The sequence below is a fragment of the Theropithecus gelada genome, chromosome 3 (genome assembly GCF_003255815.1).
Source record: "Theropithecus gelada isolate Dixy chromosome 3, Tgel_1.0, whole genome shotgun sequence".
Lineage (NCBI taxonomy): Eukaryota > Metazoa > Chordata > Mammalia > Primates > Cercopithecidae > Theropithecus > Theropithecus gelada.
The window spans coordinates 73,207,414-73,227,021 of NC_037670.1; the positions used below are offsets into that span (position 1 = coordinate 73,207,414).

Here is a 19,608-nt window from a genome sequence, read left to right on the forward strand (position 1 = left end):
GGCCACGCTTCCCTCCAGACATCAAACGTTGGCCCAAAACTTGGTGAAATGGTACAGGGTGTCATTCCTCCCACAATTTGTAAATTGTCTCTGGGGGTCATTCTGACCAGAAAATGAATATAAAGCTGTCACCTATTCATTCTAGAGTTTGGAGCATTCTAAAAGTAATGTACACATTTGTCATTTCATGACCGCATAGAACATCTTCCATGCAGTCGTACACGAGTCCCTCCATTTCTGAGCCTTGATTAAATCTTAGCAATGCTGACACTATTATTTAGGAAATCTGGCATTACACAAAAGAAGTCTCCGAACTGAGAGCTCAAAAGATGTAGTTGTTTGGTAAAAACACCCGCGTTGATACATTTGAATATTACATGTTATGTTATAAACATCAAGTAACACCACAAACATTTTAAAAAAGGAAGTTTATTGGTCTTTAAATGGCTCAAATTGCAAATAAACAAATCGGGTAGTGGCATCAGCCTAAGACACGTGATGCATCTTTGTCAGTTGGCTTCATAGCACCTCAGTACCCAGGAGAGGAAAGGTCTCAAAGAAAAGTCACAATGTTAGTGGTTAGGACCCCTGGTTAAATAAGACTGCAATGAGTACACATGGAGATTGCTGGGCCCGCTGGCCAGTGTTACATTGGTAACTTGAATTCCGCACATGGCACAGCCTATGAGAAATATGAAATGAAAGATGTACATCTCAAACCCTTTAAGGACAAATATTTAACATGAGAAGCTGGATGTAATATCTAAAGAGTGAGTTCCTAACTTTACGTACACACCTGTTACCTGGAATGCCTGAACACATCTTTGACCTGTTGAAATTAGGACTGAGAAAAAAGAAAAAAATACTTTGTTGAATCAACTGTCCTAGCCCCACTGCAAAGAGGGGGGAAAAAAATCTGACAGTGGCGTATTTCCGACTGAAATTATGTCCCCAAGTAGTGTGCCAGAATTCTTCCAGCAGGAGCACCACACAATGGTGACACAGCCTAATGTGTGGTCAGTGTGTGCCACACGTTTTCTGCACTATACCCAGGTTTGACGGCTTGATGTTAACTTCTGAAAATGTAGCTAGTGTTCTTCATTATACATGAACAGACAAGAATTACTACTAATAATTCCTGTATCAAATTGTAACTTTATGAGTATAAATTTAGAAATGAACAGATGGCAAGCATGAATATTTTCCCGAAGTGTTCCAGTGCAAAATGCATTAGCACTACTGACATTTTCTTCCTGCGCCCTGCTCCCAGATTAAAAACTTAACACTTACATGCTCACCACTGGCAGAAAGTGATTTCCAGGGACCAGCATCTTCAAGAAGAGGAGGGTTCATTCAAACATAACGTGCTGAATCCTCGCAGTTGAAAATTATCTTACAAGTATAGGCTGGCCCTTCACTTAAAATGACCTTGCAGTTTATTAAAAGCGATCAAAGAGCTCTGGAATCTTATTTTCAAGAACCAGAGTATGGCACACATTTTAAATTTGGACAGACTCCTAGCAGACAGTTACTTCTCAAGAATTTTCTATACAAAAGCTGTACTCCATGCTAGGCATATATTTTCTCACCAGTACACATGGGGCAGTGGACCCCTGGTGTCAGTAACACACCCAGAATGATATAACCGGGTATTTTTCAGTTTCTAAATTAAGGCATATTCAAAAAATTCCATGTACAAGTTTACACCACTTTTCTAAGTTACTCACCAGGTAACTAAAGCAGATTCACAGATGAATTACTCTCAGTTTAACTATATGCAACAACCATGCCAATAACTTTTCTTCTAAATTTTGCATAATAATGGTTAAAAAAAGTGGTACAGTTTAACTATCATGTTCACAATTGTCATTTTTCAAGGCAGAAGACCAAGACATTTTAAAATGATATAAAATTTAAGCTTTATAATAAACACCAGAGGAAGTCGCCTTTCCTCCCACTCCCCACCCCCATCTCACCTCTTTATTTAATATTTCAAGAAAGACTGCCGAGAAACACAAGCTCACACGCTACATTCAGGACCATGATAAATGTAGGCAATTATGAAATAAGTTGAACTTTGCTTCTTGGTGAAGCCACATTAATTTCTTTTTTAAGTAAATTTGACTTTCATTGCAGTTCCAATTCATGCTTTTAGTGATATACAACAATTTCCAAAATGTTAAAGTAATTTCAGTCAATTAAGCCTTCAATGGCAATGCTTATAAATTATATTTATTAGTATGGTCAAGATAAGAAAGGAGTTTGGGCTTTGATTATAAAATGCAGCATCTTTCTCTGATTCTCTTGGCTAAACTTTTCCTCTTCTTTTTTCCATTCTTTTCTTTGCTGTCTTCCATCTTTCTCGCTCGAATTTCTCTCATTAAATCAAAAAATACCTAGAAAGAAAAAAAATAGGATCAATAAAGCAAACAGATATATGAACTTAGTACTTCTCCAAATCACAGCAGTAAACTTTGGGGATAACAGAAGTATAAATATTTAAGAGCTCTTGTTTGGAGTAGAGAGTGGAAAGCATACAACTAAAGCCTGATTCTCCCAGTATCTTGAAAAAAGGAGGAAACTAGGAAGTTTTCTGAATTACACTTTATGGTAAAAATGTTCATATGTAATAAAACCTGATCTTTCTGTTCCAGTTTTTGAGATGAAAATCTATCAAGTGCTACAAGGTGACGATAGCCCCAAAGATAAAACTCAATGGATTATACTGAAGTACTTTAATAATCAATAAATGTATTTTATTAATTTATATTTAACAATATATGCTTAACTTTATATTTAATAATTTGGTATTTCATAACTTGGTTTCCTCAGCTTCATTTCTAAAAATGGAGAAAAAGCTCCATTTTTAGAAATGAAGCTGAAGAGATGGGTGTATGCTTTCTCATCTTGATACCAGGCACTATGAAACAACTTTGTCTGTTACTCTATATGTGCGAATTTATCAGTTTTTGTCTGATGTCTAGGAACTGGTAAATAATGAGATATTAGCATAGTAACTAAAAAAATCATGAGTATAACAATTCAAAGTTAAATTTCAATAAGAAATTCCTCTGTTCTGTAACACAGAAGGGTCTGGAAGGCTACACACTCACACTCCACATAAACAGCTGAGAGTATATGATAAAAGGAGGAATAACTTTTATGATCACTTTTGAATTCTGGATTTAAAAAATAAGTTTTTACTTATAGAATTACAAAACCCAGTAAGACTAAAGATAAGCAAGAAATATGAAAGCGATAACGAGTGCTGTGAGTAAAGTGTGCGTATGTCATGACTGATGTGGCCTTTCCTAACGCATCTCTGAAAAAAGCAACATACAGAATAGCAGATAGAGCACTACCTGTGTGCGTGTAGGGTAGGAGTACACCTGTATTTGTTTGCCCTTGGACAAAGAACAATGAAATAATAAACCAAACCCTAATAATCAATTTTATTTTCAAGAAGAAGGGAGGAGGGTACAAGGAAGAGTGAGGCATCTCTGAGTATATCTTGTTATAGAATTTCTACTTTTGAGACACAGGTGGTTTACATACTCAAAAATAAAATTAGGCCGGGGCAGTGAGTCACGCCTGTAATCTCAGCACTCTCGGAGGCCGAGGCGGGCAGATCACCTGAGGTCAGGAGTTCTAGAATACCCTGGCCAACATGGCAAAACGCTATCTCTACTAAAAATACAAAAATTAGCTGGGTGTGGTGGAGGACACCTGTAATCCCAGCTACTCGGGAGGCTGAGGCACAAGAATTGCTTGAACCCGGGAGGTAGAGGTTGCACTGAGCCAAGATCGTGCCACTGCATTCCTGCCTGGGTGACAGAGCAAGACTTAGTCTCAAAAAAAAACAAATAAAAAAATAAAATAGCAAATCCTAAAAATTGAAAATCAAATTTAAACAAGTAAGACTAGCTGGGCATGGTGGCTCACACCTAAAATCCAGCACTCTGGGAGGCTGAGGTGGGTAGATCACCTGAGGTCAGGAGTTCAAGACCAGCCTGGCCAACATACAGAAACCTCATCTCTTCTAAAAATACAAAAAATTAGCTAGGTATGGCGGCATACGCCTGTAATCCCAGCTACTAGAGAGGCTGAGGCAGATCACTTGAATTCAGGAGGTGAAGGTTGCAGTGAGCTGAGATCATGCCACTAAACTCCAGCCTGGGCAACAGAGTGAGATTCCATTTCAAAAAACAAACAAACAAACAAACAAAAAAACCACAAACAAGTAAGACTGACTATATTCCAAGATGGTGACAGAGGAATTATTTCAAAGGTCTACAAGACATAGCATAGAAAGTACCTATTTTAGAATAGATGCTAAGGATAAAAATAGAAACAAAATTCCAACAAAACAATACAAAGACAAATCTTAAACTTTTTTTTTTTGAGAGACTCTCTGTTGCCCAGGCTGGAGTGCCCCAGGCTGGAGTGCGATGACGCGATCTCAGCTCACTGCAATCTCCGCCCCCTGGGTTCAAGAGATTCTTCTGCCTCAGCCTCCCGAGTAGTTGGGATTACAGATGTGCGCCACCATGCCCGGCTAATTTTTGTATTTTTGGTAGAGACAGGGTTTTGCCATGTTGGCCAGGCTGGTCTCAAACTCCTGACCTCAGGTGACCTGCCTGCCTCAGCCTCTGAATGTGCTGGGATTACAGACGTGAGCCACCACACCCAGCCAAACTTCATTTTGTAGTTTGTTTGTGACAGCAATGTTGCTCTTTTGGAACTATTTTATATACACTGAAGACTAATGCAAGGGAGGAATTATGTTAATGTAATTTAGGAACCAAGATTTTCAGTGTAAGAGAAAAGATATAAATACAAAATCAAAGATGTAAACATTTATAATGTTAAATTTGAATTGGAAATAACAACATGATCACATTTTTTTTTCTTTTAATAATACCTATTTCCTAGCACTATTCACTAAAAAATGACAACACAATACCAGCAAGCAAATTAAGTAACTATGCTGTGGCTGCTAGAAACCATCCCTCCTAAAGAGAACCTGAGTTCCTCAGATGAATGGCTGATTTCTGATCTGCAGCAAGAAGCATAAAATTTAAGTCAGAAAGCAAGGAAACTACCAGAGATGAATGGACTGAGTCAAATGGACATACAACCAACATGAAGGAGCATAAATGGTTAAAGGGAAAAACTGAGCATAAAACACACACACACACACAGTACGCAACAGAATGAAACACAACGATGACATAAAACCCATGAATTCCTGCCCCGACTGGTTGTGATTCTATTTCCCCAGAGACTAGGAATTTCAGAAGACCTCTTTTTCAAGTCTCTGGTTAACTAGCTAGGACAGGAGGTCTCAATTCTAAATAATGTAATCATTGGAATACTCCCAGTATTGCTTTCTAATGCAGATAAATCACTATGAAAAGGAAACTGGATGAAGGTTTAATTTCTGATTTTATTTTCAATTGAATTTTGTCTGTTTAACTGACACATATTCACAGAGTATACCGTGATGTTTTGATACATATAATGTACAGTGATAAGACCAGGGTAATTAGCACAGCCATCATCTCAATCACTTATTATTTGTGTTGGGAACATTCATTATCCTCCTTTCAGGTTATTTGAAACTATATATTATTGTTAAGTATAGTCATCTACAGTAGTGTAGTACACCAGAGCTCATTCCTCATATCTAGCTGTAATTCTGTATAATTTAACAAATCTCTACCTATCCCTCCCATTCCCGCCTCTAGTATTCTGTTCTATTTTTTACTTCTGTGAGATCAACTTTTCTAAGCTTTTACATATGAATGAGAACATGCAGTGTTTAACTGCCTGTTCCTGGCTTATTTCACTTAATTTTCTCCAGTTCTATCCATATTGCCTTGAATGACAGGATTTCATCCTTTTCAATGGTTGAACAGTATTCTATAGTGTGTATATATCATATTTTCTTTATCCATTCATCTGTTGTTGGCACTTGGGTTAGTTCCGTATCTTGGCTATTGTGAACAGTGCTGTAACAAACAAATGTCATTAATAGGAAAACAGCTGTATTATGGAAAAGTCTAACCATGGAATACTTTGTGGTTTTGAAAGGAATGTGGATACATCTATATGCGGTGACATGGAAGAGTTATAAGATTTGTCATAAAATTTTAAAAGCACACCACAGAAATATGCACTATATATACAGATATAAAATATGTGTGTGTATAAATATGCACAAATCCTATTAATACAGGGGGAAAAACAAGCAAATGCAAACTTCCCTTAGAGATGTGTATGCCTGCTTTTAACGTCTGGAAAGACACACCCGTGTTAGCACTGGCTACTGAAAGGCAGGGGAAGGGAATGAAATATGGGAGAAAAGTGACTCATTTTTCCTCCTTATGTTTCTGTATTATGAATTTTTCTTTATATAATAAGCATGTATCCATGTATTACTTGTACAATGAAAAAACCCAAATATCTTTTCCAAAAAATACAGTATATTTCTACCAACATTCTTCCCTCAACATAAAACTGATTCTCTTGACATAATAAATCACACTCCCCCTTTGGACATCTGTTAATATTTGCTCAACTTCTTTCTGTTCTGCCAGAATGTTCCTTAAAATCAAGAGCAACCTTGGAGTCGTGAATTAAGAACCAGAGCATTTAGCTAGGATACTAACAAGGTCATTGAATGAATCCAATGAGTACACAAGTAGGTTTGCCCAGATGTTCCTCGAGCCTTGGGGTGATTCCTCTGTGACAAGCATGGCCTCCTGAGATATGCCATGCCCCATCTCTGGTGGCTATGACACTTTTTCATAAGTAGATTTTAAATCTGCATCTTTGAAACTTCCACCTAATGGTCTATTTGGCATCCAGATGAGGATAAGGCATGAGCCAATGATCTTACAGAGAGCTAGCATTTGTTCTGCGACAAAGCACGACACGTCACAATTTAATAAAAGGGAATAACACTTCCTATTCCTGAAAATTTGTGATCAGGCTTCTAGTAGTGGATGACATAAGAAATGGGAGATACACTAGCTATTCCAACCATTGTTTTGTTTTGTTTTTGAGATAGGGTCTAGCTCCATTACCCAGGCTGGAGGGTAGTGGTGTGATCTCAGCTCACTGTAGCCTCCGCCTCCCAGGGTCAAGCAATCCTCCTGTCTCAGCCTCCCAAGTAACTGGGACTACAGAGACATTCGCCACCACACTTGGCTAATTTTTGTATTTTTTGTAGAGATAGGGTTTTGCCATGTTGCCCAGGCTGGTCTCGAACTCCTGGGCTCAAGTAATCTGCCTGCCTCAGCCTACCAGAGTGCAGGCATTATAGGTGTGAGCCACCGCACCTGGCCCCAACCATTTTTCTGAGTAAAACAGTGAGGAAACAATGTGAGCATGTTATAACCAGAGTTGGCCAGACCCAGAGGCTGCAGATGCCACCACAAACCCCGTGACCTTGAGCCAGTTATGTAATCTTCCCACACCTCAGCTTCCTCGTCTAAAAAGTGAGCATCGGAAGAGTATTTATGCCTCACATAATTAAGGATTAAATGGTTGGTACTTATCACAGTGCCTGGCTCTTATAAGTACAAATATTAGCTTTTCTGATTATTAGATTATTTCCTCAGGAGAACAACCACGAAGACAAGTATAACCTAATCCCGGAAATTGAATAGTTGCTGCAAATGACTTTTACGTAGCCACTGAGGTACTTTATCTGGTAGCCACTCCGCAGGATGTAGCAGTACACGAAATTACATTCTTCAGTATGGATTTCCACCTCACTTTACAAGCAGCCTCGTTTAATGTAATTCTGTTTTGGACAGGTGACCACTGACTGCAGACTGTATTATCTGAAACTGGCCACAGCAATGCTTCCTATGTGCTTTTTCAGAATCCTGCCACTTTTCATCAAGAGGTGAAGTCTACTGCCCTTCCTTCTCAACCTAGGTGAGACTTTGTGACTACCTCCAACCTCTAGAATGAGGTAGAAATAATGCTGCGTAACTTCAGAGACTATGTCATAAAAGGCTGTATGGTTTTTGCCTGGTTCTTCTTCTCTTGTGACACTTGCCCTTGGAGACTCTGCCCACTGTGCTGTGAGGAAGCCTAAACTAGCACATGTGGAAAAGGCCACATGGAGAAGCCCACCTGGAGAGGAACTGAGGCATCCTTGGATAACAGCCAGCATTATCTGGCTGAGCCAGACATGTGCGAACAAGCCTTCAGAACCTAACTTTAGGTATTTCCAGTGCCTAGACTTGAAGCTTTCAGCTGAGGCAGCAGACACTGTAGAGCAGAGCCAAGCGATTTCCACTGTGCCCTGTTCAAATTCTTGGCCACAGAATGTATAAGCAGAATAAATGACTGTTTTACCCAGAAAGGTTTTGGGGTGTACTTTGTTATACAGCCATAGTAACTAAAACAGTCTTACACTTTTATTTTTTTGAAAAAGTGATACAGTCGTACCTCAGTATCTGTGGGGGATTGGTTCCAGGATGCCTGCGGATACCAAAATCTGTACCTACTCAAGTCCCGCAGCTGGCCCTGCGGAACCCATGGATACAAAAAGCCAGCCCTCCGCATATGCAGGTTTCACATCCTGCTGTATTCTGTCTGTATCTAGTTGTAGACGCAGAGCCCAATGACATGGAGGGCAGACTGCATCTGGGAAAAAAAATCTGTGCAGCTGAAATTGGTGTTGAGGGCCAAGTGTCCATGAATATGGCAAAAAGTTCACAAGGGTATTTACAGTGAAAAGTGCATAAACTGTGACTTCTCTGGAGACAACCACAGGTACCAGAGTCTTACATATCCTTATGATGTGTACATAGATAATGTGTATGTATGTGTGTTTAAAACACATGGCAGCAAGCTACAGACCCCACTCTGTACTTTGTTTCACTTACTTTATAATTGAAGATCATTTGATATCAGCACATTTAGTTCTATCTTCATTTCTTTTTAATGGTTGGGCAATACTCCATTATTTAAACCAGTCCATTATTGAACACTTGGATATTTCCAGTCTTTTGCTTCTAAAACTAATGCTTCACTGACTACTACTGAACATACATGTATACGTGAGTGCATAATTTGTTCTGTATAATACATTTTTAGCACTTAAATTGTTGGGTCATAATTCTGATGGATATCACAAAACTGTCCTTCCACCAAAATGAGAGGTTCCTATTTTTCTATACTCTTGCCGACAGTATATTCTATTCTCAACCTCTTTGCTTTTTTTCTCCCAAAGTGATGGGTAAAAAAAGGACATTCCACTATATTTTTAAGTTGTACTTCCCTTTTTATAAGAGACCGAACCTCTCTTCCAGTTCAAAGGCCATTTGTGTTTCCTTTCTACGACATGCCTGTTGCTGTTTTTGGGCCATTTTTCCTAGGTTTTTGGTCTTTCTCTCACTGTCCGTAAGAGCTGTGCTAATGCAGACACCATACTTCCCAGGGCCTCTGATGCCAACAGATGATCACAAGGACTGTTACAATACAGCTTTCTATCTTGAACTGCCAGTGTCTGCATGTCTTCCCCACTCCCCTTAGGTTTAAATAGTTTTTATAGTGTGTTCTACAACCTACTCGAGACATCAATTAGGAAAGTATATATATGTGCTATGAGAATGTTCAATGTTGCCTTTTAAAACCTCAAACACCCTCAATTTTAAAATATATTTTCATTAGCACTTTAAAAATATTTGCCCTACATATTGTCTCTTCAAATCTATAATTTTCTAATGACTTACTATAGGTCAGGCACAGGCTGGGGCATTTTACATATGTGATTTCATTTCATCTTTACAATAATCCTATGAAGCAGGTATTCTTGTTCTCATTTCCAAACGGAAGCTAACTGAAATACCCAAGCCCTACTTACTGTGTTCAGAAACCGTGGTTTCCAGGAAACTATGAAAGGGCATGCTATGGACTGAATGCTTGTGTCACCCCAAAATTCATATACTGAAACCCTAATTCCTTATGTGATGACAATAAGAGATGGGGCCTTTGGGTGGTAATTCTGTCACTAGGGTAGGGTTTTCATGATGGAATTAGTATCCTTCTAAGAATGAGGAGAGCTATCTCTCTCTCTCTGTCATGTGAGGATACAGCAGGAAGGTATAAGGAAATCCTGCAAATCAGGAAGAAAGCCCTCTCCAGAATCATATTGTCTAAGACCTTGATCTTAGACTTACCAGCCTCCAGAACTGTGGGAAATAACTTTGTTATTTAAGCAAAACACACACGCGCGCGCGCACACACACACACACACACACAGCTGCTCTAGCCCCAACCTTAGAAAAAACTAGTATCCTGAATAAAAATCTGTAGTACTCACTTTGTACAGATATGTTAGACCTAAAGGAATCTGACAATGTGCTAAAAAGTTAGTAAGTTTAAGACCGCAATGACACTGTCTTAAGACCTACAGCAAAATGACAGAGCAAATCTTGAACTTTTTTTTTAACCTAGTACTTTCTGGATCAGGGTTATAAATCTACAGGCACACGCGGCACTTGCTACAAGTGTAAATTCTCAGGCCCCATTCCAGACCAAATGAATCCAAATCTCTGGGGATAAGACCCAAGAATGTGTGTTTATCAAGATTTACTGGCAGTTCTTTTGCCTATTAGAGCTTGAGTGGCACTACTGTAGAGCCTAGATACTTGCAGGCTAAAGAGAGACCACACTTGGAGGCCTTTAAGATCCTGTGCTACCTCAGCCCAGTGGACAGTCTTTCTAGATACTGGACCTGGTCTAGGGTAGTGGGATGAAATGTACTTGCGGGTGTTCCACATCTGGTCTTCAGGAAGGGCCACTCTGAACAAAGTGAGAAGACAAGAAAGGAGGGCAGAGGGTTTCCTTTTCTTTCTTTCTCTTTCAGGAGAAAACAAAAGTTGAGGGTGGGGAGTGGAGAGTGGCAGGAGAGATTTTAAAACGATCTTATCTGGGGGCTTCTTCATCTTGGGTGGTATCCTTATTTTTAAGAACTTAAGTGGGGTTGGGTAGGTGTCAGGTCAGAGGTAAGAATGCTCAGTGCTGGAATCTTGGGACTCACACAATTCCTTCTAAATTATTCAAAGACTCAATAGGATAAGGGGGGAAAAAGGTCAAGAATGCCATCAGTGCTAAAAAAAAAAAAAAAAAAAAAGAGGGTACATTTAGCTGCAGTGTCTTGTGTTTTAACGTCTCTTGGGAAGCTAAGGAGAAGGTGAACTAAAATTCCTAACATGTATCTGAGCATTCAGGGATGATAAAAATCAACATACTTTACATCTCTATTTGAAAGTTTCATAGACTCTCCAGACAAAAGAGAGCCAAGTTAAAGCAAACCAACCTATTTTAACATGATGCAGTAGTAAAGAGAGTCACGTGTTACCTTGTCAACATTAGCTCGTGTTTTAGCAGATGTTTCCACGTAGTTAACATTCCACTGCTCAGCTCTGTTTTTTGCCTCTTCTACAGAAACCTGCCTTTTATCTTCTAAATCTGATTTGTTACCAACCAGTAGAAAGGGAACATTCTCATCTTCTTTTACTCTTAAAATCTGCTCCCTGGATAAGAGAAAATGAAAAAGAAATAATAACATTATAAGGATAGTACAGAAAGTTCTTGTTTACCCCGTATCTAGTTTTCCCTGTTGTTAACATCTTCTACTACTATGGTACACGAATCACAATTAATGAACCAATATTGATACAGTATTAGCAACTAAGGTCCAAACTTTATTCAAATGTGCTTGCTTTTTGCCTGACATCCTTTTTCTGTTCCAGGATCCCATCCAGGTTGCCACATGACATTGAGTTTCGTCATGTCTCTTTAGCCTCGAGTTGGCCATGGTAGTTTTCAGACTTTCCTTGTTTTTGATGACCTTGATAGTTTTGAGGACTGCTGGCAGGCAGTTTGTTGAATGTCTCTCAACTGGGATTTGTCAGATGTTTTTCTCATGATTAAACCAGGGTTATTGGTTCTTGGGAGGAAGATAACAAGAGAGTGCTATTCTTATTGCATCATATCAAGGGTCCTGCCAACTCTTTTTTAAAACCCAAATGTGCCAGGAATTACTGGAAGTCAAACCTCGAGCATAAATTTCGCATTGAGAGGTAAGTTATCCACTGTGAAAGTGTCATCAACTTTAAAGTACCATGGTTCTGCTCTTCCTAGTCATGTAAGTCTGAGCAAAGTACTTCTTACCTCAGTTTCCTCATCTATAAAATGGAGCTAACAATGATACATTCCTTATAAAGTTGCTATGAGGGTTAAATGTGAAGTGCTTATAACTGCATGGAACAGTGTAAATATTAAAAAAATGTTATCTCATTAATCTACTGGAAGAAATGTTTTCTTATAAAATCAACAAACAAAAGGAAATCTGTAAGATTTAGGTTCACTAATTTGCTACCTTAAAAATGTCTCTCCTTTGAAATTATTAAGAGCTGTTGAAGCTATAGGAACATAAGTACAGTCAGCCCTCTGTATCCACAGACTCAACTAACTGCAAATAAAAAATATCTTTTAAAACCCCCAAAACAGCCAGGTGCAGTGGCTCATACCTGTAAACCCAGCACTTTGGGAGGCTGAGGCAGGAGGACTGCTTGAGGCTAGGAGTTCAATACCAGCCCAGGCAACATAGTGAGACCCCATATCTATAAAGAATAGAAAAAAAAAAATTGGCCGGGTGTAGTAGTGTGCACCTGTAGTCCTAGCCACTCAGGAAGATCACTTGAGCTCAGGAATTCAAGGCTGCAGTGAGCCACGATTACATCACTGTACTCTAGCCTGGATGACAGAGTAAGACCCTGTCTCAAAAAAAAAAAAAAAAAAATCAAAAACCAAAAAAATGCCACAACAAAAAGTAAAACAAAATTTAAAATGCAGAGTAACAACTATTTACCTACCAATTACACTGTATTAGCTATTAAAAATAATCTAGAGATGACTTAACGTACATGGGAGGATGTGCATAGGCTATCTGCAAATACCACACCATTTTATAGAAGAGACTTGAACATCCATGGATGCTGGTATCCACAAGGGGTCCTGGAACCAATCCCCCCCCACCCCATACTGAGGGATGACTATATTTTACAATAAGAGAAAATGAGAAAATTAAAGGGATATTAGAATGGCAAATCAGCAAAGTACACTTGGTTTTGCAGGTCTTTTTTTTTTTTTTTTTTTCCCCCTGACACCCAGGCTGGAGTGCAGTGGCATGATCATGGCTCGCTGCAGCCTCAACCTCCCAGAATCAAGCGATTCTCCCACCTCAACTTCCCAAGTAGCACAACTATACCACAGGCACGCACCACCATACCCAGCTAATTTTTTTTTTCTTTTTCCCATAGAGACGGGGTTTCACCGTGTTGTCCAGACTGGTCTTGAACGCCTGAGCTCAAGTGATCTGTCTGCCTCGCCCTCCCAAAGTGCTGGGATTACTGCAGTGAGCCACTGCACCTGGCTGCAGGCATTCTATAGTGATGCTTGAGAAATTGGGAAAAACCTTCTTCCCTTATTTTCAGATTATTCTATTCTGTGCTTCTTAGACAATGTTTCCTAAATACCACCACCACACTACTATCACTAACATTTTACTCAGTGTTCACAATGTGCCAAACACCGCTTTCAGGACTTTACATATTTTCTCATTTAATCCTTACCTAAACCTATGAAGTTAGTATCATTATTATTCTTGTCCTACAGATGAGGAATCTGATACACAGAGAAATTACGTTAACTTGCTCAGAGTCACACTTAAGTAGAACCAGGTCTGAGAAATCCAACTCCAAAGCACACAATGAACTTGTACATTAGATACCACGAGAATACAAAGGCAGACCTCCTGGATTTTAACTCTATGCTATTCCTGACTGCACGACCTGGGGCAAGCCACTTAACCTCCCTGCATTTCAGCTTCTTCATTTATAAATTTGGATGTCGCTTTTTAAAATAGTCAAATTTAAGACATCACTGTTCTCAATCTTATTTTATAGACTCCAAGAAAAAATGCTGGCAATTATAACTGTATGGTGCCATATCATAAGACATAGCCCTGAGAGCTGTTAAAATGTACATCTTATAATCTATGAAATTCAGTAGTATCTACCTCACAGTGTTGTTTGAGAAACTAGTTTATATATGTGCATGCTTAGAAAAGTCTGGCTCCTGGTAAGTGTTGCATGAGTATGAGGTAGTGCTACTACTATTATTACTTCATTCACTTGATTACTCATGATGTAGCAAACATTCGAATACATTCAACACTCAAAGGAAGTTCTTTGGAACTGAACTCTCAGTTCTTCTAACGTGAATAGACTATAGGCTGCACAGACTATGGGTCACAGAGAAAGTAAACTCCATTCTTCACTGATTTGTATTTGTCTTAAACATCCTTTTAGAAAACAAAATGCCAAATAAGCATGGTATCTGGGTGATGCAGGCTAAGACGTACAGCACTACATAGTGCTATGATGCTTCCTACCACTCACATGATTTCTTGCAAAAACTATGTCAACTTTCACCATGATTACTATTAAATATATGCAGTACTTGTGAAGAGGATTTTGGCCAATCACAATCTTTTTCTAGGGCGTGCTGTGACTTTCTTAACCAGTTTCCTTTGTGAATGAGGACCTGAATGCTGTTCTTCTTCTTCTTTTTTTTTTTTTAATTATACTTTAAGTTCTAGGGTACATGTGCACAACGTGCAGGTTTGTTACATAGGGATACATGTGCCATGTTGGTTTGCTGCACCCATCAACTCATCATTTACATTACGTATTTCTCCCACTGCTATCCCTCCCGCAGACCCCCACCCCAAGACAGGCCCAAGTGTGTGATGTGTCCCGCCCTGTGTCCAAGTGTTCTCATTGTTCAGTTCCCACCTATGAGTGAAAACATGCGGTGTTTGGTTTTCTGTCCTTGTGATAGTTTGCTCAGAATGATGGCTTCCAGCATCATCCATGTCCCTGCAAAGGACATGAACTCATCCTTTTTTATAGCTGCATAGTATTCCATGGTGTATATGTGCCACATTTTCTTAATCCAGTCTATCATTGACGGACATTTGGGTTGGTTCCAAGTCTTTGCTATTGTGAGTAGTGCCGCAATAAACATACATGTGCATGTGTCTTTATAGCAGCATGATTTATAATCCTTTGGGTATATATCCAGCAATGGGATCACTGGGTTAAATGGTATTTCTAGTTCTAGATCCTTGAGGAATCAGCACACTGTCTTCCACAATGGTTAAACTAATTTACACTCCCACCAACAGTGTAAAAGCATCCCTATTTCTCCACATCCTCTCCAGCATCTGTTGTTTCCTGACTTAATGATCGCCACTGAATGAAGTTGTTAACAACAACTAACCTGCCACTCAGTCTCACCACTTGGAAGGTGAGACTGACTCAGGTGTTTTTAACTCTAGCACCTCTGGTTATATGTGTGTATATATAGTCATTAATTTATTTCTTAATAAATACCTACTAAGCTACTCTGAGTCAGGCGCTGCAGGGAAACCAATGCTGAAAAACTATAGTGTGACTGATGCTGGCAGAAACAAGGCTGTAGAAAACCTGGACCTACTGGGTTCTGAGGTGAGAAGATGTTATTTTTTTTCAGAGTTAATAGATTGGTTTTATTAGCAACTTTCCTGGATGTCAGAGAAAGGTAATCCTATGGTATAAACTTCATATACATTTTGCTTAATACAATACTCTCTTTAAATACAGTTTTAGAGGCTATTACAGAATTTCAGAATAGGGAAGTACAATCTGGTCCAACTTCATTTTGACATTGGAAAGTAAAAACCAAAAGGTAACGGTTTTTGAATCAAAACAAATGTTTACTAAACATGTACTTACTATAGATTATATGCTAGCAACTATGTCATATATAGGTACTGGGGATACTGAGACAGGCAAGGAATGGGTGTTAAGTGTGATACTGGAGTTGTATCAAGGACATCGCATATATAGACAAGGAAGTAATGGATTTTGTGGATCATAGAGATGACCAGGAAGGCTAAAGGGTTGAGCTGATATTTATGCTACTCTTGTAGTTTAGACCACATGGAGTGCCTACTATAACCATTCAGACCTTTTCAAAAAAGTCTTTCATATTGTTGGTAAGTCAGTAGGGTCATTTTTATTTATGGCAGGGGCACTGGAGGTATGCCATAAGAGTAATGAATCATCCTTATTTTCTGTAATAATAATCGCCCAAGATTCTTGGCATGAAAATACCTTATTCTCCTGAGATACCACTTTGACTTTGGTGACTATGGTGATTAACATTTATTCCATTACTTAGAACACGACTTGCTACATTATAAGCACTCAAACATCTGCTGAATGAATAAGCATTGGCATTTACATAACTTTCAACATGTCTCCCAATTACAAGTTACCAGGGTCTGCCACCCTTTGCATGTCATCATATATGAAATTCCTTCCTCATAGAAACCAACACACTTTATTTTATAAATAAATCTATACTTCAGAGTTTCTCAATTACCTACTTTTTGTACTTTTAGTAAGTGGATTTTCCTATTTAGTAAAAAGAGCCATGAAATGGATATTGCAACTGATTGTTTAAAATGCTTTGCACACAGGCACAGACACAATCTCTCAGTCTCCTGTGGATTAGCAAACTGGTGAGTCACTTCTCTGTGTCTTTAACTTGGACATGTTTACAAAGTATTTACCTATTATTCTCTATTAGAATAAGTTCTTGAGATTTTCAAGTGTGCATAAAAAGGAATGCTTTGTATAAGCCTTGGTTTAGTTTTTTGCTCAACCACCTGAAATGCCCTCTTTCCTTATATGTGAAAATCCTTCTTTTCTTCAAGCTCATCTATTTCATGAAGGTTTCCCAGTTTCTTTCCCCTCCCAGATCCTCTGTACTAACCACTGCCCATGTTTCCTACTTTGTCACTAACTTGCTCTTGGTTAAATGCCTTATATATTCATTTAGGCTGTGTGAATCTCGAAAATAGTGGATACATTACATGCTTCTTTTCTGTCCTCCATAATCAAGTAGACACTTAACACAGAAATAAAAATATGTATCACCTAATTAAAGAACACTTCATTTATGCATGTAGTATTTGCAAGACCACACAAGAACTCTATGCCAAATTTCTCTTATAGAGGAGTACCTCTTTCCCCTTCACCAAAACCACCTCCTCTAAAACCAAATGGGTTCCAGATTTTGATTAAATAATAAATATTAAAAATATTATATAACAATCTAGTGTGCCCATCTACAGAGATATTATTTCTATTCAAAAATTCATTCATTCTGAAGGTTCCCATGTAATAAGAAAAACAAACAAACAAAATTAGCCTGTGCTATTAGGGCATCTATATTTTGAGGAGGATGGCAAAGTGTCTCCTGAACATTACATAGGTGCTGAGAAACTGTGACTAACAGAGAAAGCTGTAACACCTGGGTAAGCTCCACTATGTGCTCCAAGTATGAACTATTATGGCAGCAGTAGTTTACACTAAAGAGAAATACTTCAGTAACTCATAGAGACTCTGGGTAAGTGAAGCTATCACAAGATCAAACTCTAATACAGGTGACACTGGAAGAGCTGTAAGACTATGCAAAGTATCCTAACCGTGTGTACATAACACAGTAGAGAGAGTCATATACTAATATCAAAAAGGGAATAAGCACAATTAGAGTAAAAGACTAACAAGTTAGAACCTCTAGTTGTCTACTTGTGTGTGGGGAAGAAATTGTTGTATGGTATGTCACAAGCAACATTACTCTAGGACATACCTGAAGTCAGCTGTAGCTGCAAAGGATTCCATTTCTGTAATAGAGAAAACACAGAGGAACCCCTCCCCGCTTCGGAAGTAGTTGTCTCTAATTGCAGCGTAGTCCTCCTGCCCAGCTGTATCTAAGATATCGATCTGTACTTCCTCCCCATCTAGCACTACCTTCTTCCGATAGCTGTCCGCTTTGGTAGGCTCATAGTCCTCCACAAACTAGAAAAGATAAAAACACACCAATTTTTTAATTGTTATTTTTACGTTTCAAAACTGCTTATTTTGAAATAATTATAAATTCATGTGAAGCTGCCAAAATAGTACAAGAAGAGTTCCGTATACCCTTTGCCCAGATTCCTCCATTGGTAAAAACTACATTAATTTTAATTTTAGACAATCTGTAGGTTTCCTCATTTGTAAAAAGAGAGGGCTGAATTAGGCTTTTTACAGCTTGAAAACAGCTTTTCTTCCTTAAAACACAATACCTGCAAAAACTATTACACATATATTTTACCAAATTTATAAGAATCTTTTTTCTATGTGACTCTGAATATAAATTTTCATGCTAGAATTGTGGAAATAATTTAAAAGTCAATATTTTGGTAAGCACTGAAAGTATAATTAAATCCTTTCTTTTTCTAAAATGAGCCAAGTAAATAAAGTGATTTATACTACTCAATAAAAGTCAAACCTTAAACTTTATGAGACTTCTTCCCAAACTTTTGATTTTTTAAATAGTACAATTAAACAACTTAACATTCCCACTCCTATCGGCAGCCCCATAAATCTCACTTTAATATACCCTGATAAACCAGTATGTAGGTAGGCAGGCAGATAGATGATAAGTACATGTGTATGTACGTAGACAAGGCCTTACTATGTTGCCCAGGCTGGTCTTGAACTCCTGGGCTTAAACAGTCCTACTGCCTTGGTCTCCTAAAGTGTTGGGATCACAGGTGTAAGTCACTATGCCTGGCCTATCTTTTGATATCATTGTTAGCAGGTGTTCATTTATACACAGATATTTGTGGGTTTTTTATTAGTTCCTGTAAATATTTTCATTATCTGATATGTTCTTATTTATTTGCTATGACTATATCCTGTCATTAGAATTTAACCCCTCAGAGCAGGGACCTTGGATATGCTACTCATCATTATATCTCTAAAGCCTACAACAGTGCCTGGTATATGGTAGATACTCAATAAATAATTATTTTAAAAATGGACACAGTGTATTTGTAACTGTAAAAGTTAAATAACATTCCACCACATTTACATGCTATTAACGGGCTTAGTCATTCATTAAAAGTTAAGCATGTGGGCTGGGTGTGGTGGCGCATGCCTGTAATGCCAGCAGTTAGGGAGGCTGAGGTGAGTGGATCACTTGAGCCCAGGAGTTCAAGACCAGACTGGGCAACATGGCAAAACCCTGTGATATGGTTTGGCTCTGTGTCCCCACCCAAATCTCATGTTGAACTGTAATTCCCCATGTTGGGGGAGGGACTAGGTGGGAGGTGACTGGATCATGGGGGCAGATTTCCCTCATGCTGTTCTCATGATAGTGAATTCTCACGAGATCTGATGGTTTTTGAAGTGTGCACATCTCTCTCTCTCGCTCTCTCTCTCCACTCCCACCCCTACTCCAACATGTGAGGATGTACTTGCTTTCCCTTCACCCTCTGCCGCAATTGTAGGTTTCCTGAAGCCTCCTAGTCATGCTTCCTGTTAAGCCTGCGGAACTGTGAGTCAATTAAACCTCTTTTCTTCATAAATTACCCCAGTGTCAGGTAATTCTTTATAGTACTGTGAGAACAGATGGATACAC

At 38.7% G+C, this 19,608-nt stretch overlaps 1 protein-coding gene across 2 annotated transcripts in view; it reads right to left on the reverse strand.

Moving 5' to 3' along the window:
* Window positions 1-409: 409 nt before the first annotated feature.
* The window catches only part of RALA (RAS like proto-oncogene A), an 84,742-nt gene continuing 65,543 nt past the window's right edge, over window positions 410-19,608 (reverse strand). For both annotated transcript variants that reach the window (XM_025379986.1, XM_025379987.1), the window contains 3 exons: window positions 17,794-18,002; window positions 11,387-11,561; window positions 410-2,396 (listed from right to left, as the gene is read on the reverse strand). In XM_025379986.1, the coding sequence (XP_025235771.1) occupies window positions 2,274-2,396; window positions 11,387-11,561; window positions 17,794-18,002 (507 nt within the window). In that variant the 3' untranslated portion in view covers window positions 410-2,273. The remainder of the gene's footprint in view (window positions 2,397-11,386; window positions 11,562-17,793; window positions 18,003-19,608) is intronic.